We start from the raw sequence: 23109 nt of genomic DNA, 5'->3' as shown, positions 1-23109 counted from the left end.
GGACTTACTCAATCTGTGATACTAAATTCAATACTATTTTCAAGGATTATGCCTTGTGTATCTGAACATTAAGTTCTCCATGTATTTTAATTTGGGTTAGCAGTTTTAAAATATAATCACCCATAGACTAAACCAAAATGTAAGCTTAATTTTACTGTAGTCTGACAGGTTATGCACTAGTATGTTTATTAGGAAAAGGTACATAGTACAAGAAATTTCACAGAACTCTGTAAGACGACACATTTAGACTTAATTTGAATTACTGTAGATAATCAAAAAGTCATACATTCAGAGTAACAATGGTTTAGGAAGGTACAGTGTTACACAATGTCTGTTGCTAGGTTAAAGGGCCAAATTCTGCTCATGCATGCCAGTGATAACACTCTCAAGTCAGGGAAATAGATTTATTCCAAAAAAATATTCCATAAAGCAGTTATAAACAATTGGCAATCTATAGTAATGGTATTTTCATAAAACACTCAAATGACTTCCAAAAAAAGTACATTGGTTTCTTCAGATAAATGCAAATGAGGTTACCCAGAGAATTACATTTGGTATAAAAAAAATTAAAGCTAAGTGAAATTTCAGACAAGCAGAGAACAAGAAATTGCCACAGGCACTTTCTAAAGAATTTTTGTTTAACATTAAAAAAAAGTTATATGTGCTTTGCACATATGGACTTCAGGTTTGCTTGCTCTCGGAAGAGTTTTCCCAACTCACTCTGTTAAACTTCAACTGCATAGAAGGTTTCAGATGCATGGAGCAATTAGTGTGTCCCTTAAGAGTTCTTCTGTGGAACTTTGATTGTTACCTAGAAAGAATGTTGATTGTTAGTAAGAATCACTTTGTTCCTTTCCCATTACTCCTAAATGTCATACTATTGTTGAAGTATAAATACCACACAAAACAGAACTGGAAGAGATATTAAGTTGTCTTTGATTACTGATTATTCCTTATGTCTCACTCATCTACACTAGTTTATGTCTGTTGTGGGCCCTCCTCCCAATGAACCTCACATACTGGGCATTGTAGCCTCAAATTCCACCTCCCTCCCAGCACTTTCAGAGTGCCATGAATCTGCTGATTCATGCTATATTCCCACTCCTCCCCCTCCCTTTCACAGCATGAATGTGGTGAATCAGCTATTCAAACTCTGGGAGGCAGACATAGCAGCTGGGGACAGAGTCTAAATCAGCAGATTCATGGAAGGAGCGAGAGGGAGGAGTGGGAAGTGTGGGGCTCCAGTGCCAGTCACTGTTTTAATTAGTCATGTGGTAGGGTTTTACCATGATTTTACATTGTAGTGGAGCTCACTTTTGGTACGTTTCTGGACTTTCAGATTTCCTTGCTTTCAGTATCACATTGATTCAATCTTGATTTGGATGGAAGAGGGCATTTAAATAGTCAGCACTACTTGGAGGTCTCCAATTCCAATAATAAACTACACTCCAGCTATTCAGTGGCTGGTTTATAAATGGACTACTGACATTCAAGCTTCCAAAAATGCACATGTTCTTCAGAAATGCAGGTTTAAATTCCTTCCCTAAAAGAGGTCAGAACTAGTCCACTCATTCTTTACAATCACAAGGCAAATAAACAGATCCTAAGAGGTTTCTTGAAGATAGTGTTAATTAAGGCAATAAACTACTAGTTAGGCATTCTAGATCCTAAGTGCTACCCTTGCCTCACTATGAGACTTTGGGTAGGTCACTTTTCCTCACCTCTAAAATTATCTCAGAGGCAAAGGTTAGCTGTCCCACCTCACAGAAGTATGTGAAGTTTATTTACTGTTTGTGAAATACTCTGGCGTTTTTTAATGAAACATGCTAACAAAGTGCCACAAGGCTTGTTATTTTAGAAGCATAACATTCAGAGCTACTACAATTATAATTAAATATTCAAAGAGAAAGGTTTGTGATACTGAAAACTGAGGGCCAACTGCCTTTTTCTGGCAGTCTAGTGTCAAAAGATACAAAACCCATACCTCTGTCCCATATCCTGGGACAAACTCATTGATACTCACCGTTTTCACTTCTGTATATGCCTCCAAGCCATATTCCCCCAATTCTCGCCCATTCCCAGATGCTTTGTACCCACCAAATGGGGCCTGAGCACCAAACACATCGTAACAGTTTACCCTGTAATGGAAACCAAACCTTAGAAACAGTTTGTTGCTCCAAAGTATCTACAATAGCAAGGATTTTCTTGAAAGTCTCCATAATTAAGGGATGAACATTTCCTCAAACTTAGTTACAACAAGTAGTCTACATCTACCAGGATTCTCTCCCACATACCACTCTTTTGGCCAAGCAGGTTCAGGGGAGACAAAACTTAGTATCCATCAGAGTCAGAGAGGGAGAATGGGAGGTGAGGGAATGTAAGGTACAACAATTATTCCTTTGCTGGTTGTGTACTAACCTCATTCTCTGCTGACCCAGAGAACAAGACAGGGTCAGGAATCCAATTCAGGTATCCTACCTGTGAGCACACCAAGCAACAATTCTCCCTACCTGAAACTTTAAGTACTGACTACCTGCTTCCTCCAGGCCATTTCTGGAAGGGAACACGAGATGCTGGTGTTCCAGAGTTTTCACTAAATTCAGTTTCTGTCTACAGTACAATTCAAGATGTTTATTTAAACCTATATACTAAAAGCCCTGACAACCTTAGACATACCTCTCTTTTTTGTTTTTGTTAGAGAAGAAACAGGCGACTCAGGAGAGGATGGAGTAAACGGGAACCGCTTTATTGCTCACACGTTTACCTCGGATGTTCGACACAATGTCCGAGTGGCAACAAATTGGCATTAATCAGACCCTTTTATCTACTTTAGTATGTTAATTTACACACCTATCACTATTTTTCCTAAAACCTTATTTAGTAATGTTAACTCCCATAAAGTGAATATTAATAAGCAAATAATGAATACAATTATACCCATCCTAATTTCTATTTATATAATTTCCAATTGAATCAACATTGTCCTATGCTACAAACTCACAGGTTACAGAGATACAAGGAATTTAACCCTGAAGATGTGTTATGCAGAGCCAATGCGGATAAGCAAGAGACATAACAAAACAGAGCAACTCCATTGGCTCAAGAATAAAGGCTACAGGAACAAAGAAAGAGCACATTTATACAGCAGAAAGGATAATACTGGGTTTTGACCAGACTCTTAATCTATCTTCCCAAACTACAAAACAAAGAGAAAAAGCTTGTTTAAAGGGTAATGCTATGGCTGACTCCTGAACCACTAATGCAGAGCCATTTCAGACCCTACTGATTTTTATATACCCCAAAAGTATTCTGCTGCAGGAGTCAAGACAGCACAAAGCTCTCTGTTGAACTAAGAGCTTCTAAATTCCAGTGGTTGAGTCTGGTAGCCAGGAGTTGGCAAGGTTCCCCCACTGCATCTAAGGAACTAATGCTGGAGCCTGTTTATTAGTTCCAAGGCCACCAAGCCTTTTGTCTGTGCCTCAAGGCTCACACATCAGTCTGTACACATTTTGCCAGAGGTAGGCTGGGAACTTTATGAGAGGGTTTGATATTTTTGATATTTTATGTTTTTACTTTTTTACCTACAGTGAGGTGTACAATAATACACAGTTTATACATTTAATGAAGGAAGCAGCTGGAATGCGAAAGCCATAGATTTTAAAATCTCCATGAAGGATTTAACAACAGAGATCCTGTGTGTAGACTTACCAGACAGTTCCAGCCCGCAATGCCTGGGACACGTAGTTTGCTTTGTCAAGATCTTTTGTGAAAACTGCTGCCGCCAGACCATACTTCGAGTTATTTGCTCTCTCAATGACTTCCTCAATGGTTTTGAACTTCAAGAGCTGCATGACTGGCCCAAATATCTGTGAAATCAAAACAGAGCAGATTAAAAACCATGGTCTAACTTATAGCTCCAACAGAAGTTACTGGCTTGATGCAGAAACTACTAGGTGATGATCACTAGCCTGTATTATGCTGGAAACCAGACTAAATGATCAAATTGGTCCCTTCTAGCCATAAAAAGCTAAATGAAAAACATGTCTGAATGATGGCTTGTCCATTTTTCCTCTGATTCTTGTAAGAGTTAAGAGTTCAGATAACAATCTATGGAATTTTGATACTTGTAGTCCCTAGCAAGGAGGAGGAGGAGGAAGGTAAACCACCACCACCACCACCTGGCAGAAAATTAGAATTACAAAGCAATCATTCTGACCTCCTCTGTAGCAATGGTCATGTTGTCCTGCACATCCCCAAAGATAGTCGGCTGGATGAAATAGCCCCTGTCTGCAGCAGGATTGCCACCACAGAGTAGCTTGGCTCCTTCCTGCTTCCCAGTGCTAATGTAACCAAGGATTTTCTTAAACTGCTCTTCATCTACCTAAAATAAAAAAGAATAGCAATACAGTAATTCCTCATTTAACACTACAGATGCATTTCTGAAAATGTTCGTGCTAAGCGAAAACGTGCTATGCGGGGTCAATTTTCCCGTTAAAAATAATGGAAAAGGAGAAGGTTGCATTTCAGGTGCTGATGGCAAAGTCAATTTTTTGTTGGTGCTGGGTCATCAATGTCAACATTAGATATCTAGCAACACAAGTTGCCGCGGTTTGTTAAAACACAAAGATAAACGTGAGTGAGCGGAGGAGCGCTGTGACCATGTGATTTCATCCGCTTATGCATATTACCACTGTTTTCGCCAACTTATACTGCCGCTCGAAGTAGTCTGCTACTTGATTATTTTCGTGTTATTTTGGGGACGGTCGTGTTATTTGAAAAATCCTCCCCCACCCCCAAAAAAATGGTGCTATTGCAAAAACATGTTAAGTGGGCACGTGTTAAACGAGTAATTACTGTACGTCAGTTTGATACTCATGGAGGAAGAAAAGGACTCTGCCTATCTTGGTCTACATACACCAGATCTTTACATGGAGTTAGGAAGCAGTTAAGGGAATAACAATGCTGTGTTTAGACAGATTCCTAAACCAAATTGCTGTATCTAATAATTTCAGAGGGAATATTCTGAGGTCAAAGTGATGATCTAAAGCAGTTTATTCATCCCTATTTCATTTAGATAATGGGCAACATTTAGCACAATTTAGGCATGTGACTGCCAATTACCTTCAATTCTAGCCTACTGGTTCATGGATACAGTTCCATGTTTTAAAGCATAATCAAGTAGCATCTTAACAGAAGTAAAACTGAAGCATCATGCTCTCACCTGTGGTCCCTGTTCAGTTTGAAAATCAAATGGGTTTCCAACCACCCTGGACTTGGCTCTCTCAACGCTTCTCTCTATGAATTCATGATATATATCTTCTTGGACGTATGTCCGGGATCCAGCACAACAGCATTGGCCTTGGTTGAAGAACAGGGCAAAGTGGGCTTGCTCAACAGCCCAGTCCACTAGAAAAGAGATGGCAAAAAACTCAACTGATGACTAAGAGGAGAATCTTCCCCATGCCAACAACAAGATCATCAGGACTTAAAAGTTCCTTACATGCAGTCACTTCAATGGAAGGGTATGATGCTCTAGCAAGGTTGTGAATGTGGGTATACATGCTGACAAATTAATTTAAATCAGATTCTACCCAAACTGAAATTAACCAAATTGGAAAAGTTGTTTTGGATCCAGTGAAATTTCCTTCCCCCCTACCATTTGCAGAGTGCTCCAGTTTCTTCCTCCAGTAAGAGGTGCATACAGATACATATACCAATCCACATGGAAGAGGAAATAGGAGAGAGAATTAAGAAAAAAATGCAAGAGGCTAAAAAGAGGCAAGCACAGAAGTGAAGCAAAACGTAGTAGAGGAAAGAACGGGAGGAAACACTACTAAATACAGATGATAATGAAACAGAGCCCAGAAGAATCAATGAAGGATGTGAGAGGTCTACAGGAAAACAACTAACAAGTATAATTTGTAGATAAATTAGTTCCCTCCTTGATGTGTATTGTTTTGTGAGGAAATGGTGATACACATAATCAGGGCTCGCCGAACCATGGTGAGCCCTGCTCACCAGCCACGCTGTCCGGCAATCTGTGCATGCACAGATCACCCGAACCCGGCTCTTCCAGGTTTCAATTTACTCGCCACGGGTGAGTAGATTGTATTATTTGTTGAGCCTTGCACATAATGAAGTAACCAAATTGGTGTAAGATACTCCTCCCAAGATGCACTGTGTATGACATTAGCTTGGAGGCATCAACAGTAATCCAGAGAATCCCTTGGTATAAGAGCTTATGAGGGAATAACTCTTAGAAACTTCCAGTCAGTCAAGATTCCCTCTAAGCTGCAAGGTAAAATGCCCCCACTGCTGTATAATGAGCCCTGCCCAGGGAGCTGCCTGGCTGGGGGAGGGGCACTTCTCTCTTAGCTACAGCAGCAGCTCCCTGCTGAGGGCAGAGCAATGAGTTTCTCTCAACCAGTAGGGAGGGGATGTGTCCCAAGTGCTTCTCCCCCAGCCAGGGAGCTCTAAGTGCAGAGCCCGGAGTCCCTGGCTAGGCAGGGTTCATTAAACAGCTGCATGGCCAAGCCTACCGCACAGCTCTGAGGGAAACTTGCCGCTCCTACCAAATCCTGGCTGCAAAGTGTCATTTTAAGAGCTACAAATTGTAATATAACACTGAATTGGTTCTTACTATCAGCATCAGACATGATGATATTTGGGCTCTTCCCTCCTAGCTCCAGCGTCACTCTCTTCAGGTTACTCTCTGCTGCAGCCTTCTGGATCCGATGTCCAACCTGTATTGGCAACAGAAGAATCAATAGTAGGAAATAACCACCTCTCAGCCTATTAAACGAAGCCTATTTCCAAAGGTTAACTGATGGAAGTTTCCTGCTGGTTGTGGAAGCCCTAGAAGGTGTGGATAGAGGAATGGAACAAGCCTGCTCTCCATTCAGCCCACAACAGCTGTTCCTGTCACAATGGAGGCAGTGACCTGGCCAAATTTGAGTGCATGGCACTTCAACTCCATTCACTGAAACACCCAGAGTGAGGAACTGTGCCCAGTCCTGTGGGACAGGAGCTATCACTGCAGGGCTGGGTCATTCCAAACCAAACACCGGCCACTCCCTTTCCCCACCACAGGGTCTTCCTGCCAATCTGGGATTAGCATTGTGGTGCCAGCACATAAGCTGCTGCTATAGGAGATCAGAGCATCCTTAGTGATGCAATAAGGTGATGGCAGTGGAGGATATCACTGGCCTATGATTTGCCCCCAAAATTTGGACCTTTGGTGGGTCACCTTATAAAAAAGTTTATGAACCACTATACGGAGCAACTTTTGTAGCCACTTTGTGTTGCTCTGATGCCCTAGAGCATTATAGAGAAGGGCCTTATTTTATCCTAATGCTTTTCAATTAGCTTGTGTGGGGATATACAATATAAATAGAAAAAGAAATCCTGTTACTGTACTCCATTCCGATTTCATTAAGGAACTCCTCGTGGTAACAAAAATCAACAGTAATGACAGGCATCAGAACCTCTGACCAAGTACAGCTGGACACAGATGAATAGCATGAATACATTCATGGGGGACAGGTTCATCAATGGCTATTAGCCAGGATGGGCAGGGGATGATGTCCTTAGCCTCTGTTCATCAGAAGCTATGAATGAGAATGGATCACCTGATTACCAGGGCTATCAGAGTGCAGCTGTTTACAAGAGTAACCGATAAGCATGAGCTTATTGGTTACCTGAACAGTTACACTTGGCTCCAAGGGAGCTGACCACTATCCTGCACAGCTGCCTCTGATATAGTGCAGAGCAGCAGCTGGCTCCCTGGGAGTGGTATGGCAGGTGACAGGCAGTGCACACTGGGAACCGACTTAAAAGCTGGCTCCCAAGGAGCTGGCTGCTGCCCCACATGTACCCGCTGACATTTTATGCAATTACACTCATTTTAACATCCCATTCTGTTCATTACCTCTGGGACATCTGGCATTGGCTACTATCACCAAACAGTCTGACCCAGTGTGTCCTTTCTGCTTGTATTGATTTAATTTTACAGAGATATACAGAAATTAAAAACTGTGTGCATCTCCCAGCACTCTATATATTTTGGCACCCATTAGACCTTATTTTGGCACCCATTAGACCTTATTTTGGCACCCATTAGACCTTATTTCATCACCTGGCTGAATTACTAGTGTTAGGTGTCTGACAGCGGTTTCCTTATAATCCGCTCACTATGGAGTTTTAGCTGAGTCATAGAAGCCTGCCTGAGATTAGACTGTATCTTCAAAGGTGCAGCCCAAAGGGAATCTTCTGTAAGAACCATTCCAAGACGGCCATCTGAACAGAGTAAGGCTTAATTTGTTACAAATCAGTCCTGGTGCTTAAAGACAGCTGCATTGTTAAAATGAAGGCAAACCGGTTTTTAGTACTTGGTACAGAAAGTACATTTTACACAGACACATGGTCACTCCCATGAGATTGCTGACAAGGATACAGTCATGCCGTGTCTTACCTCAGTGGAGCCAGTGAAGGCCACTTTATCTACTTCCATGTGGGATGCAATGGCAGCCCCTGCAGTGGGCCCGTAGCCAGGAATGATATTAACCACCCCTGGCGGGAATCCAGCCTGCAAGTTCACCAGCCAAAGAAAACTCAAGTTACTTTATTATTCCCTTTACAAATCAAGAGGCTCCGTAACCATGTCAGTAACACCAATCTCCAAAGCTCTGCCCCCAGAAAATAGGGCAGTGTTGGGATATGTAAAAATTAATAGGGGTCTGAAATGGCTCCACATTAGTGGTTCAGGGGTCAGCCACAATATTACACTTTAAACATTCTTTTTCCTTTTTTTTTGGGTGTCATTTAGGAAGATAGATTAAAAGTCCAGTCAAAACCGGTATTATCCTTTCTGCTGTACAAACATGTTCTTTCTCTTCATTCTTGTAGCCTAAGAAACCAGGTAAGTATGGAGTTGCTTTATTTTGTTAAGTCTCTTGCTTATCCTTATTGGCGCTGTATAACATATCTTCAGGGTCAAATTCCTTGTAATCTCTCTAATCTGTTGATTTAGAAAGTTTGTAGTACAGAAAAGTTTTGATTTAATTAGAAATGATGTAAATAGTAATTAGAGGTGAGTATAACTGTATTCATTATTCGCTTATTAATATTCATTTTATGGGAATTAACATTACTAAATAAGGTTTTAGGAAAAGTAGTGATAGACATGTGAATTAACATACTAAAATAGATAAAAGGGTCTGATTAATGCCAATTTGTTGCCACTCAGACATTGTGTTGGACATCCAAGGTAAACATGCGTGAGCAATAAAGCGGTTCTGTTTACTCCATCCACTCCTGGGTCACCAGTTTCTTCTCTAACATGCTTCTCCATCTCACATACATCTTCCATGCTGCAGTCTTCTTAAGCCTTTGCTATAGCACACACTAAGTTAACTGAAGCAAGTCACTCAACTCAGTTTTGATTAGTTAGCCCACTGAAGTCAACTGCAATCGCCCATCCCATACAAAAGCAGCATCTCTCTATTGTGCAGGGACTGGAATGGCATCTAGTTAGGCTACAGACTGGAATTTCTTTAAAAACAACAAAAAACTCCACATCTTTCCTCTCTTGCTCTAGCTACTTTTTGCTCTAGCTGTTCCTCCACTACCATATTCTATAGATTTCTCCAACTTACTCAGGTATGTTACATAGTCATAGCACATTGTACAACCCCTGACTGATGTGCAAGTAGGAGGCTGGGCTAGAACCAGCTTTTTTGCTCACCTCTTTGATCAGATTGGACATATAAAGAGCCGTCAGGGGTGTTTGCTCAGCCACTTTCATCACAACCACATTCCCCGTGGCCAAGGCAGGCCCGATTTTCCACGCCAGCATCAGGAGTGGGAAATTCCACTGTAAGGCACAAGGAAACCTTGTAAGCTAAATTTGAAAACAATGACCCTCCCTTTTCTTTGGACATAAATAAAAGTCTGACAGATCCCCCATTTCTGTAGTTGGCTCATCTCAATTGAAGTCACTTTCCCCAGTTGTGGATCCTGCCCCATGTTTATTTCCCTTCCCATCTGTGTCTTACAAAATCCTGGATTATAAATCTGTGGTTCCTTTCACTATTTCTACCCTTGATTTGTGCACTTGTAAGGGGGAACTGCAGAAGCTTACATTTTTATACAAAAAAGGTGTAAAGCCTTTTTATTGACACTTAAAACAACTTCCTGAAATCTTACCTATATTATTCTGCATTATAGGCCTGATTTCTGGCCTGGTCTCTTTGGCTACATCTATACTGCATTGCTTTTTTGGGATACCGCAACTCATCCAAGGAACGCATCTGCTTTTTCAAAAAATAATTTTGAAAAAGTGGACATGCTTTTTGGCCATCCCTGTAATTTTGAAAAAGTGGACATGCTTTTTGGCCATCCCTGTAATTTTGAAAAAGTGGACATGCTTTTTGGCCATCCCTGTAATTTTGAAAAAGTGGACATGCTTTTTGGCCATCCCTGTAAACCTTGTTCTATGAGGAATAAGGGATGCGTTGAAAGAGCACTTTCTTTTGAAATTTGGCGCCATGTAGACACGTCAGATTTTGAAAGTGCCTCTTTCGAAAGTAAATTGGAAAAAGATATGCAATTTGCATGCTGCAAATTGCATATCTTTTTCTAATTTAACATTGCAATGTAGACCTAGCCTTAGAAGTTTTTATTCATTTAATTACTGAATATGTAATCACACACCCCACCACAGGATCCCAGCACTTTACAAAAAGATTAGTTTAGTCTCAATACCCCTAGGGAGCAAAGAGTGTTATTCCCATGTCACAGATGTGGAATGGAGCCACAGAGATTTGGTGGGCCATCTATTTACAAAGCTTAAGTCTAATTTTTGAAAGCTTTAATCTTGACTGCCGGAAACCAGGCCTAGTTCAAATTCGGCACAAGTTAGTTTGCGGTGCATCTGCAAGAGTTTGCCATGAAAAGGCTTGTACTTAATTCATGAACAGATAAGATTCCAGAATTAAAAGTTTATACCCAATTCCTCCTCATTAGTGGGCACACAAAGCATAGTGCCTCACAGCCAGGCTTCTAACATCCGTGTTATGCTATCCATGGAGAAATGTCTTCGCTCCAACAACCTAATATTTATGCCCTATTTTATGTCCACCAGCAATTCATGGAAATAAGACTAGATACAAATGGAAATGAGACTTGAATGAGCTGGGCTCCATTTCCCTATCAGACACAGGCTATTTACTGTTCTAATATTTTGCCTAAACTGGCTTCTATTAACAAGACTAGTAGAGAAAGGGTTTGATAACAGTTTCTGTTCTCCAAACTGTTAGATCTGAGCTGTAAGCGTAAACAAGAGTTAAAATGTTATAATTCACAGCTGAATACACAGAGACTGACTGATAATTACACCAAGTCTGTGTCACTTCTGCCAGAGCAACAGAAAGGGCCCACTTAGCATAATTCCTCTCAGCATTAAAGGGAAATTCTGCCTAGCAGAGGCCAGAAACTTGCATTTTAAGGTCAGCTTCTATGCCAAAGTGCATTTCTGCAGCACTAGGATACATTTTACTTACCGGGATGATCTGTCCACAGATCCCTACTGGCTCATGTCTTGTGTAAGTGAAGAAGTCTCCATCAAGAGGAATGGTTTTCCCATGATATTTGTCAGCCCAGCCAGCGTAGTACCTGACAATCACATTGTTTTAGCCATTGGCTTTGGACAACGTATCTCCTTGTCTAAATGGCACATTAAGTCACCCAAAAATGCCTCTTGGTGACCAAAGAGTAAGAATGTTTACAGTGCAAAGCAACTTTTGTAAAGAAAACCCCCTCCAAGAGCCAGTGTGGACGCTGATGTTTATTTTATCAAGGAAACTGGCTTCTACCTGTATCCCACAATGCCTGTCTTGATGGTTTTGCTCAGTTGTTTTGTGATCTTTGTTGCCCAGCAGGCATGTGCCCCTTCACTTTCAAAGCTCTGGGAAGTATCTAACAGCTGAGAGAGCGGCTCCATTTTGGAGAACAAACTAAAACAGAAAAACCAATGAAATGCTGCCATTCTGCCCTGCTAGAAACACAGCAGCAGGCAGACGGCTGCTGCAGGGGGAAGGCTGGAAGGACGGCTGTACTGCTTTGACATTCCTCAGCACAGAGAGCTCACAGAGCTATTCATGATGCTGCTCCCAGCAGCTGGGAATGCGGTGGGAGAAGTCAGAGGGAATCCGAAGTAGCACAGGGATCAGCTCTGCCTGCCCACAACACTGTGCTGTGGGATGCTTACCTACAATGCTTTGCTCTAGCTGTGGACAGGGGAACTAGCAATATGGCCGTGAAACGTCAACAATGGGAGGCAGAAAACCTGTTTTGACCAATTTTCACTTTTGCATGTCGACAGTACTTTTGTCTCCAAATCTTCCCAGTGCAGACATAGTCTAAGAGCAAACCTTTCCTGACATCTCACACAGGGACTCACACTCCGCCAGGCAGCGGTAAGAGGAACTGCAGAGGCATTGTCCCCCATGGGCCAATATGATCTTGTCTGATACACAAAACAACGCACAATGAAGATGTGGGTCAACGGACACTGCTATAAAAAAATCTGGCTCTAGATCATGATGCACCATATGCAGCTATATTTGGAATCCAGATAGGGACCACGGCTAAGAACATTTCTTCTCAAACACTGATTTTTAAAGAGACCTGAATGGAAAGCAACAGCACTGGTTACCTGAAACCTTGTAACTATTCAGTGTGTTAGGTGTGAGGAGAGCCCCTTCAAAGGCACCTAGGCCCAGTAATTACTGTAAGCTCCATGGAAAGTGAGCCTTTTTTAGCTCCCAGCATGGCACGCCCACTTCTAACTATGGAAACCCACTAGTCTGGCAAGATTGTTTTTTAACAGCCAAAAAAATATCCCTGGCATGCACCTTATCACAGTGAGGGCTGGAAGAGCAGGTTTCATGTTCCTTGATTAAGGACTCCTTGAGCATTCGACAAGGCCACTTTTAGCAACATGCATTCCGCTGAGCTATGCTGCTGAGCTCACTTCAGCTCAAACACTGGACCAGCCCCCACGACCAGATTCTGCCACTGTAAAACACTCCTCATAGGAAGCCTCCCTCTAGCCAGCACCTTAACACAGACAGGTCTTTAGATACCAGACTCACCTTGCTGTGCATAAAAACAACAGAAACAGACTGTTAAGATCCAGCCAGGCTCACAGTGGCCTATTACACTGAGTTTAACAAGTCTAGAAGTGTCAGATTCGCCAGGGGCATAGAGAGGAGGCAGTGGGGGAGGAGGAGGGGCAGTTGTCCCCGGGTGCCATGCTAGGAGAGCACCAATTTATTCTCCCCTTTCTTCCCATCATCCCTCAGCTCGCCTGCTCCTCCTCCACCCACTGCCACTGGCTGGAGCCTCCTCTCCACCCTCAGCCCTACTCCATCTCAGCCAGAGGCTTAGTGCATGCAGGATCCAGCCCCAAACTATAAGGAGTGGGGGAAGATGTGATACAAGTTTCCCCCCCATTCCTCACGGACTCGGGCTCAGCCGTGCTCCAGGTTCAGGGCCCTGGTAGCAGCAGGGGCACAAATTTTGCTTTTGCCTCCGGACACAAAACACCCTCGCTACATCTTTGAGATTCATCAATAGGCTCTTTCAGGGCTAGTATGTGGCTAAAGGAAAGCCAGATCTAGAGATGTACATTCCAGGGCCATGCTAAGGAAGCAACTGACAGCACTAACTTGTCTGAATTGATTAAAAGCGAGAGACACTGGCTTGGGATGCATTTCACCCTTCCACAGAACAGCAGCACAGGACACCCAGTGCCACAGGTCAGACCAAATCTAACCAGCTTGCCCCGTCCTATTACAGCAGCACCCAGACAATTATGCCCACCCCAGGGCAGAATTTGCAGATCTCTAGCTCCCACAGATCAATCAAATGCCAGACTTCATCGCCCTTCCTGCTGTGCCTTCCTCTCATTCTTGTGTGAAGAAAACAAACTCCTACCTGATGCATTTTGTTACCATGTCCAGGTCCACTAAGTAGGAGATGGAGTACGGTTTGCCATTATCCAGAGTTTCCAGCTCCTACAAACAGAGATACAAACTTGTATTTGTAGAGTCCCAGCTCTCACTCCCAGCCACAGCCAAAGATGAGCCAGACTCTGAGTTTGCTCTTTGCGCAGGTTCTGCGTTTAGCTCGTCCTAGCACTAGACACCCCCAGGAGCAGCTGAAGGTAGAGTTGGACAGTCATTTCTTTCTCTCCTCACTGATATGTAAATCACAGTGGCGAGGGAGGGGGCAGAATGAGACAGAGTTGTGTAGCTATGATCAATATCCTCACGCCTGCAAGCAAGAGGGGAAGCAATGGGGCTACAGGCCAGGCCCATGGCTGGGCTAGAGGGTTTGTTTCAGCATGTACTGCACTAGTAGCAGCATGAGGTGAGACTCTAGTCAGTGAGACTGAAAGTCTGCTCCCAGGGAAAACAGCTTAGCTCCCTTGTCTTTGTCCGGGCAGAAGCAGGGCAGCCCTTTAGGCTGCAAGGCCCTTCTAGCTGAGGTCTCTCCTGCTCCATGCACTGAGCACTCAGTCGAGGCGGAGAAAGGCCCCGTGGGATCTGCAGGATGAGAGGGCTCCAAGCCTGGGCCATTGCCATGACAAAAGGAACAAGCCGTCAGGCCTGATGGCAGGAATGGATCACCAAACAAGAAGAGCGGCTTGCCTGTTTACCCTGCGTGCCCCTCAGTGCATAAGGCGGCAACAACCAGCTCCTCCCACCCCATGTGGCAGCTCCTTTTCACATACACAGCCAAGAGCACAGGTGAGCCTCACTCCCTGCCATCACCTCCTTCTGGACACGGGCTCTAGAACAGCTATTACAGTGGGGTTGGTGAGAGCCATTGCCCTGCACTGTAATCCCTGTGTCTAACGGTAGCCACTTCAAGTCAACAGCAGCACCCAAAAAGGCCTCGGAGACAGCTGAACTACCTCTGGTGCCACTGCCAGAATCCCTTCTGTTTCCAGCAGAACCAGACCAGCCGTGTCCCCCACAGCACTCTTGTCAGACAACAGCCCCCCAGGGAGGAGAAACAGCACACCCAGGGAGCACGATACGCACAGCCAGGTACGCCCGATCTCTCTCAATCAGGTCGGCAAGGCGGTTCAGCAGCTTCCCCCGGTGAGAGGCGTCCATCCGTCTCCAAGGCGAGCCCAGCTGGAAGGCTGTCTTGGCCGCCTGCACAGCCTTGTCCACATCCGCCTGAGGAGGAAGGCAGACATAGAGGCTGAATGGATGGTGCTCCCCTCCGCCACCAGCTATCTGAGGCTGGACGGAGGAGACTGTGCTCAGAGGGAACCAGCTTTCCAGACCAGAGGCTACAAGAAATCAGAGAGGTGACTGGGTACTGATCCAGGGGAAAGAAAGAGGAAGCTGAAAAACAGCCTGCATTTGGAGTCAGGGCTTTCTGGGTCCCTGGTGCATGGTATAAGCTGTACACTTGGTTTCTGCATTAGGTTCCTCGGCCTGATGTTCATCTTGGGGTTCAAACAGACCCATCTCCCAGGGCGATGGGAGGCTGAATTCTGTATGTAGCACAGCCCTGGTCAGATTATCCTTCTTTTGGCTCATCTGAAGGGAGCTGTAGAAGGGGGGGGGGGGGGGGGGAGCTGCAAAAGTCCCATACCAGGAATTGGATAATCCCTCATCAGCACTGCCAAACACTGGCATTACAGTAGAGAATTCACAACCAGACACATATTCATGAACTTAATGCAATTAAAAAAAAACTCCCCTGTCAACATACAGCTGCCAGGCACTGGCTGAGAAGGTCCCTAGATTGGGAGGGAACAGAACATCCATCCAAGGGACACCAGAGAGCTCCCATTATCTCCTTCATAAGCACAGGAGGCGTCATTCATACATGAAAACCCAGCCCTGATGTCAGTTGACCTTTGGCCGACTGCAGATGGATTCCAGCCTGCAGAGGTTTTGCAGACTCATTATTTACCCACCCAGCTGTAGCCTTCCCAGGGCTGCATGCTATTCAGAGATAACATTATGAAATTATGTTTGAGAAGAATGGCTGTAGCAGGCGAGCGACCATTACTACATAAAGGCTGCTGTCCTGGGAAACATCAAGTATGTTTACATGAGCCATATTTCAGTGACAGTCTCTGCTATGTTCATATTTACTTTAGATCCTCTGGAGAGAGCAAGGGGGCTGACTTCTGACACCTTAGTGGAGTTTGTTTAGGGTTAACATAGCTGATTCAATTTAAAATCCAGGATCTCTCTGTTTTTTCATGCTATTTATTGTTTCAAGTCAGCTCTCATTTTTGGCACATGCGCTGACCTAACAAAGCAACCAACTTGCAGGCCATGCAGAAATCCAAGTGATTTCTTCTCCTTCCTCCAACAGGACCAGCTTAGACAGGAAGGCTGGGCCTGTGTTTAAGGCACTGAATAGGAAGTCAGGAGATCTGAGTTCAGTCCTCGGCCCTGCCTAAACTCCAAGTGATCTTGGGTGAGTCACTTTGTCTTGCCCACTTGTAAAAGTGAAGAGAAATCTTCTCCCATCTTTCTGGGCTAGCAGCTCTTTGGAAGAGTCTCTGGTTTAGTCTGTGTCTCTACAGCACGTACTGCATCAGGCTCCTTACTAGGGATGTTAAATTTAGAGTAATTAACTAATTGAATAGTCTATGGGATTTCCATCGACTATTCGATTAGTCCACTGGTTCTCAAGCTTTTTGGGCTCCGGAGCCCTTTACATGCATAAAAATTTATGCGGAGCCCCAGCAGTTAACTGATTGCATGTATTGTACCTATCAATGTTTCCAGTTTGTCAACCTCACGGAGCCCCTGGAGATGTCTCGCGTAGCCCTGGGACTCTGAGGAGCACAGTTTGAGAAACACTGCATTAGTCTATAAGGGTGCCTCCGCCTGCTGGGCTCTTGCTACAGTTCAAAAGCCGAAGCCCCACAGAGAGCGCCTGGCTTCCTTTTGAAACGTACTGTACATTTCAAAGGCTGAGGTGCTGCAAGGACCGCGGGGCCAGCAGGGGATCAAAAGCAGAATCACAGCAGACGCTGCCCAAGCGGAGACTACTTCAGTCCCCACTCACGCCATTTCCCGCTGTGCCTCTTCCTCCCCTGCCCCTGCGGAGACATTGCGTGGAGAGAGGGGGGAGAGGGAACCGGCTTTTAAGCTGGCTCCCTCCAGCACCAGCTCCTGCTCTCCTCCCACTTGTTGCCTCTCTCAGATAGAAGCGGCAAGGGGGAGGGAAGCGACTAGTCGCATCAATAGTCGACTGTCCGGTAAGCTTATGCTTATCGGATGGTCAACTAGTCGACTAGCCTCTTACATCCCTACTCCTTAGGCACCACTGAAATACGAAAGCTGGAAGTGATCAGGTCCCTTTTGTTCTGCTGAGAAAATGTCCAGCCCTTCCAGTTCGTTGGAACTACTCCAAACCTCCAGGCCTGCTTTACAGCACCTACGTCAGACAGACAATCCCCTAGCATAAGGCAGTGCTGGCTTCTGTCCTTTCCTAGCCTAAGAACTTTCTGTAAAGCCTGACTGCAACATTGGGAGCAGAGCTCGTTTTTCCCTACCTCTCCGCAGTTCCAACCCAGGCTCCGATGCTTACTCATTGGTGGCCTCACATTACTTCACCTTTCTGCTTCAGTCTTCTAAGGTTTAAAACAACCCCCTTTCGGGAGTGGGGCAGAGAACAGTAAAGCATCATATGACAGACGACTACACTCCCCATTTGTTTGGCTTCCTACCTTTGATTAAGAGCAAGACTAGAGAGTTTCATTGAGGTTTGGGGTGGGTAGAAACCAAATTAACAGGAAAACAATGCTGACCCTGCTTTATATACAATACAGGGATGTTAAAAAGTATTCATTCAAGTAAATGTGTAATTGCTGAAAAAATTCAGCAGTTGCAAGTTTACATGTGGAGGGGAGGCAGAAACGTACTGGGGGGACAGACTGGAGCTGGTGGTCGTAGGGAGCTGAGTTTTCAATTGGCTCTCCGCGGACCACTGGCTCCCATGGAGAGGCGGGCTGAGTGTAACCATGAAGATTAAATAATGAGCACCAGCATCCCGTGTACACTAGTGCATCCCTAATACAGTAAATGTAGTAGTTTTCCATATAACAGAGTTCAGGCACTTGCAGGATACAGGGTGGAAAGCAAACATGTTTCTGGAGTGGGTTATAAAGAGACAGGTACTTATCAATACCTATCAATACCTGTTCTTATAAACAATCTTATAAGGACAGTGTTTACCTTGTCTCCTTCAGCAACCTGGCAGATAACTTCCCCTGTTGCTGGGTTGACAGAAGGGAAGGTTTTCTTGCTGACTGCATCATGCCATTCATTGTTTATGAAAATCTGTGATAAAAAAAAAGAGAGAGAGAGAGAGAGAGAGAGAGAGATATTCAGGCCCCAGAGCCATATAATCTGGACGTTCTATTGTTTGGTGCCAGACTTAGCAGGAAGTTGGAAGCACAGCTCCATGCATTAAGCAGTTCAGATTAAAGTTTTGTGGCTCAGCACACACTTTTTAACATGCAAAAAACTAGACAGTCATAGAAGAGCTACTGTTAAAAAGAAAAGCCCGCAAAGATGTGCCATGTGCAAAGGGTTTCTGAGAAGCAGTCATTCAGCCTTATAATCTCACGGCATTTTGGATCAAGCAATACGGGGCGAGAGAGGTGTTCTTTGCCAATCCTTGAGTGAGGACAGCATCAAATCCCTCATTCTAGGGAAAGAGAGCCTGACTGGTTCACAAGACTGAGGCAGGCCCTGGAACCCGATAACAATTGACTCCCCTGTGCTAGACTCTGCCATGGTAATGTAGCCATTTGTTTAACTACCATTTTCCAGGCATCCCAGCCCACGCATATACCCTTGGGAGTGAGCTGGAAAACTCCTCCAGACCCCTAGATACTAGAACAAGGACTGTGGACAGATCTCACCCAGCCATCTCTGCTGGAGAGCCATGGGCATGCGCATAGCATACCTCCTGCCTGAGACAAGCTAGGGAGCAGCACCCACCAGAAAGATCTTCTGCATATTGGGGGGAGAACACATTTTCCTTCCCTCAGTCCTACATATTTTGTGCAAGTAGCATAAACAGGAGCAGAGTGAGGCAGGGAAGAGGGCAAGTGACAAACAGAACACACAAAAGCCACCAGAAAAGACAACAAAACACACCCTTATTAACCTTAATTGCATTCCTTCCAGTCCTACAATTCTATGCCCAGATTAGGACTCCCAAAATACACACAAGGTTACGTAGTTCCTTCTCCATCCTGACTGCTGTGATATGTTGATCAACCTCTCCAGTCCAAAACACAGCTACCAAGTTTTGCAACCTCTACCTATTCAGCTGCATGAACGCCATAGTGTGTTGGCCCATGTAGACTGTAGGAATAGGGTCACACCTCTTTCAATAGGGACCATGCTCTCAGTTTAGTTCATGCTTTCCTCAGTGTTTCAGAAGCCTCCAGCCCCTGCATACTGTGAATAGACAGGGGTATTTGGATCTTACATGCCATGTGGGTTCTTCCTATTATGACTGTTGTGTAACAAACACGAGACAGCTCTTTTCATCCTCTCTGCCCCTTTCTCTTTGCCACATTCACTTGTTCCATCTTGCCTCAAATTAGACTAAGTTTCAAAGGGTAAGAACTGTGACTACTCTGCTCTTGCAGCAGGTGTCATACAGGTAACACTATGAAATCCCACTCCTGATCAGGGCTTTTTACACGCCACTGCCATACATACTTTAACGCAGCTGCTTTGTTTGTTAGAGGCTTAGAACAGCCTATAGCTGTCAACCCCAGATGTTAAGGAAGGCCAAACCATTTCTCCACTGCATTTCCCATACTGGCCACTTTGCAATGCCCTTCAGAGTGGGATTCCTTGGATCTTGGTCTACTGATTTACTGTCCATTTAAGACAGTTTATAAACAAATTTTCCATACAAAAATCCCCGTGGCCCCCAAAATAATTCCCATTAGATCTAGAGAAGCAGCAGTCAAACAGACTCATTTTGCATTTAGTCAGCGAGGACGAACACGTGCAACTCCTAGTGGCACTATAAAGCAAGTTGGCACCTGTACACTTCAGTAGGTTGCCAGACACAGAATTACAAACTTCATTTAGGAAGATTTCAGGACATATTTTACTAGGGTACATCACTTAAGTCTCTCAATTCCCCCACGTTCCTGATGTCCCTTCACACCACCTCCCCACAAACAGGGCCACATTTTTCTTGGCAGCTCCTGCCAACCAAGGACCTATTGGGTCAGTTTCTTCCTCATCCACTCTATCTTCATAGACATCAGTTTGCAAGGCTGATTGGCACATTATACAGAAGCCCCACTCAGGAGCCTGCCTGCACTATACTAGGGCCACTATTTCTTCCAGGCAGTCCCTGATCAGAGGAACTGTGACCATTTTTTTTAAAAAGGACAAAAATAATTCTGGTTTCCCTCTGCTGTTACTTTAGCTTTATCAGCGCAACGTGGGATGTAGTTTGCACAGGAAACTCAATGCTAGCGTGTCACGTTAACTGACATGAGAGAAGCCAAAGCAAAGTCTCAGTGCAAAGACCACAGCATTTTTAATCAAACCAAGATTGCATAATAAGAGAAAGCAAACCCAATTCCCTTACAGAAGTAACTCATTATCTACAGCTGTTACTCAAGAACAGTGACACAGCAGTTACAAGTTTATACTTTTCTGGGCCTGGTCATTTTTCATATTTCATCATTAAAGCTAACCAAACAGCATTCCCTGAGGTACTAATGAAGGAAGAGGAGAAGATAAGTCTATACAAAACACCACAAACCACATACCCAGGGAACATGCTAAATCCTAGCCAATGGATTAGCTTGTTTTCTCTTTATTCATTTGCACTGGTAACAGCAATTGACATAATGAAGTTTAGAAGACTAGAATTTACACACAAACAGTGGATAACAACCTGGGATAGAGGAAGGCTGTTTTTTTTTTTTTTTTTTTTTTTTTTTTAAGAAGGCTTCCCAGCAAAAGACAGAACATTTAAATTCCCTGAAGGCTTTGTTCAGTTTCCTGCTCATCACCAATAAAGAAAACGGTATTATTCTGACTTTATTATCTCTCCCTTGTAGCATTTGCAACCCAGCCAAGGCAGCTTCAGGCTCAGACCTGAGGCCCACCAAGAGTGACTTGACTTTCATTATGAAAGATGAGAAAAAGGGGGAAGGGGGAAAATATCAAGGTTCAGCATTAATGTGGTTCAACCTAATCTCAGGTATCAAGAAAGCATGTAAGGCAGCTTCTAAAATGAGGTTTGGCAGTGCCCATGGGTGTATCTGTGGTGACTAAATACAGGAATACAAAGGTTAGCACCTTGGTAAATAACATTAATCCACAAAGACTAAGCAGTTCCAGAAGACAGTCAGTTCACAGTGCTGTGTGCTGTCCCCCTAGCTTTATGAGGCACAGTGTTTCCAGCACCACGCAAAGAGATAATTTTGGAGTTTGTCTCTGCTATAGGAGGCAGGTTTCAGTTTGCTTTGCACTTGGCATTTACCCAACCCTATCTAAAGGACAAATTACAAAAAAAGTGAAGTATTATGTAATCCTCCACTTCTGGCACTCTGGGAACTGACAATACTTCAGGACCTGCGAACTCATTCCATCCCACAGTGCAAGTTGCAATGCCAGGCTGGTCCCAGGGCATTGTTATTGCTTTAAAAACAACCAGAACAATAAAGCAACAGTAGGCTTGTGGCTGCACAGGGAAAAAACGCAGTGACTCCCTTGCAAGGGGAGCGCCCAGGCTGACTGCGAAGGAAAAAACATTTCTAAGGATTGTTTTTAGTAGAGGCAGGCAGGCAAGACTACCATGTAAATCAGTACAGGCTCTTCCCACCAAGCCCACCTCAGGGGGGAGGGCAAACACGTTTTAAAGGCACTCTGATGTTCTTTTAAGGGCTGCACTTTAAGCACACAACCAGAACTGTGGCACCAGGCTCTGGGGATCATAGCAGACTTGTAAGAAAAGAAAGGCCTCCAGGGTCAGCTGGGGCAGGTGCCAAATTTCCCCGAGATGGGGACTGTCCAGGGGAGCAGAAAGACCACTGCACCCACTCAGGCTGGGAATCCCAGTGGGGCCCAGCCAATGTTCCCTTTCTTCCCCCATCCGGGTGCAGAACAAAATTTGCTTGCACCGACACATGCGGGGGTGTGCACCACCAGTAGACACACAGGCTGCCCGCGGTGGGCGCTGGGCTAATCAGCTGGGTGCATCTGAACCTCTCCTGGGTGTCCGCCCAAGCGCTCAGCTCACAGGAAAGTCCGGGCCCAGCTGCTAGGCCAGCCCCAAATGTGACCTGCAGTAAAACCTAGGTCCGGGCATTACCCAGCTGCGGCAGCGGGCGCCCATCCCCGCGAGTCGCTGCAGCCCCGCTCCAGCCCGCCACTGCGGAGCGGGCCTGGCCGGCGGATTCTCCTGCGCGAAGGGGATGGAGGAGGCGGATCAGCCCGGACCCCGCCCGCCCCGCTCCCTACCTTGGTGTAGGCGACCTCCGGGCAGGGGTTGGGGGTGGGGATGGCGGAGGCAGCGGCCGAGAAGCGGCAGCCGAGCCGGCCCGGAGCCGCCCGGCCCCACAGCCTGGAGCCCAGCGCAGCCGCTCGCAGCATCCTGGCGCTGGGGAGTCGCAGAGCGGCGCCAACGCAGCCTGGAGCTGGGGCGCGGCGGAGCAGCCGGAGCCCCACCCAGCGGCCGGGGGAGGGTCCGGGCTCGGGAGCACGTGTGCGCGGGGCAGGGGCTGGCTCCGGCCAGTGGCCCCGCTCCAGCTGCCGCCGCTCGCCTGGCTCCGCCCCCGGCCGGGCTGGCTACGAGCTGGCGACTCTTCATGCCTGGGTCGCCCGGCACTGCCGCCGGCAAGCAGAGAGCAAGCGCCACGAATGTGGAGGGGGAGAGCTAGGTGCCCTGGTTATAGGAAACCAACCCTGAATCCCGGGACGGCCCCTATCAGATCGGGACCTCTGGTCTGTCCCCCAAGTCTAGGGGCCGCTGGCCTGAACAAGCTTCATCCCATGCGTCCAGTTATGGTCT

General features: G+C 45.4%; 1 protein-coding gene across 1 annotated transcript; it reads right to left on the bottom strand.

The window, feature by feature from the left end:
• Positions 1-167: 167 nt before the first annotated feature.
• ALDH2 (aldehyde dehydrogenase 2 family member) lies at positions 168-22785 on the bottom strand. Its single transcript, XM_075898738.1, has 13 exons — positions 22560-22785; positions 18282-18386; positions 15108-15248; positions 13996-14075; positions 11559-11670; positions 9743-9871; positions 8471-8584; positions 6641-6743; positions 5222-5406; positions 4217-4381; positions 3709-3866; positions 2024-2138; positions 168-811 (listed from the first exon to the last, which is right to left on the bottom strand). The coding sequence occupies exons 1-13, from the start codon at positions 22689-22691 to the stop codon at positions 779-781; spliced, it is 1572 nt and encodes a 523-aa protein (XP_075754853.1). The 5' UTR covers positions 22692-22785; the 3' UTR covers positions 168-778.
• Between the last annotated feature and the right edge of the window lie 324 nt (positions 22786-23109).

The sequence above is a fragment of the Pelodiscus sinensis genome, chromosome 15, assembly GCF_049634645.1.
Source record: "Pelodiscus sinensis isolate JC-2024 chromosome 15, ASM4963464v1, whole genome shotgun sequence".
NCBI lineage: Eukaryota > Metazoa > Chordata > Testudines > Trionychidae > Pelodiscus > Pelodiscus sinensis.
This window is presented reverse-complemented; position numbering and strand designations above follow the sequence as displayed.

Coding starts and splice junctions, on each gene's coding strand:
- ALDH2 (XM_075898738.1), bottom strand. CDS start 22,691: ATGCTGCGAGCGGCTGCGCTGGGCTCCAGGCTGTGGGGCCGGGCGGCT. Junction 9,872..11,558: donor TCTGTGGACAGATCATCCCG/GTAAGTAAAATG, acceptor TGTGCCTTACAG/TGGAATTTCCCACTCCTGAT. Junction 6,744..8,470: donor CCTTCACTGGCTCCACTGAG/GTAAGACACGGC, acceptor TTGCCAATACAG/GTTGGACATCGGATCCAGAA.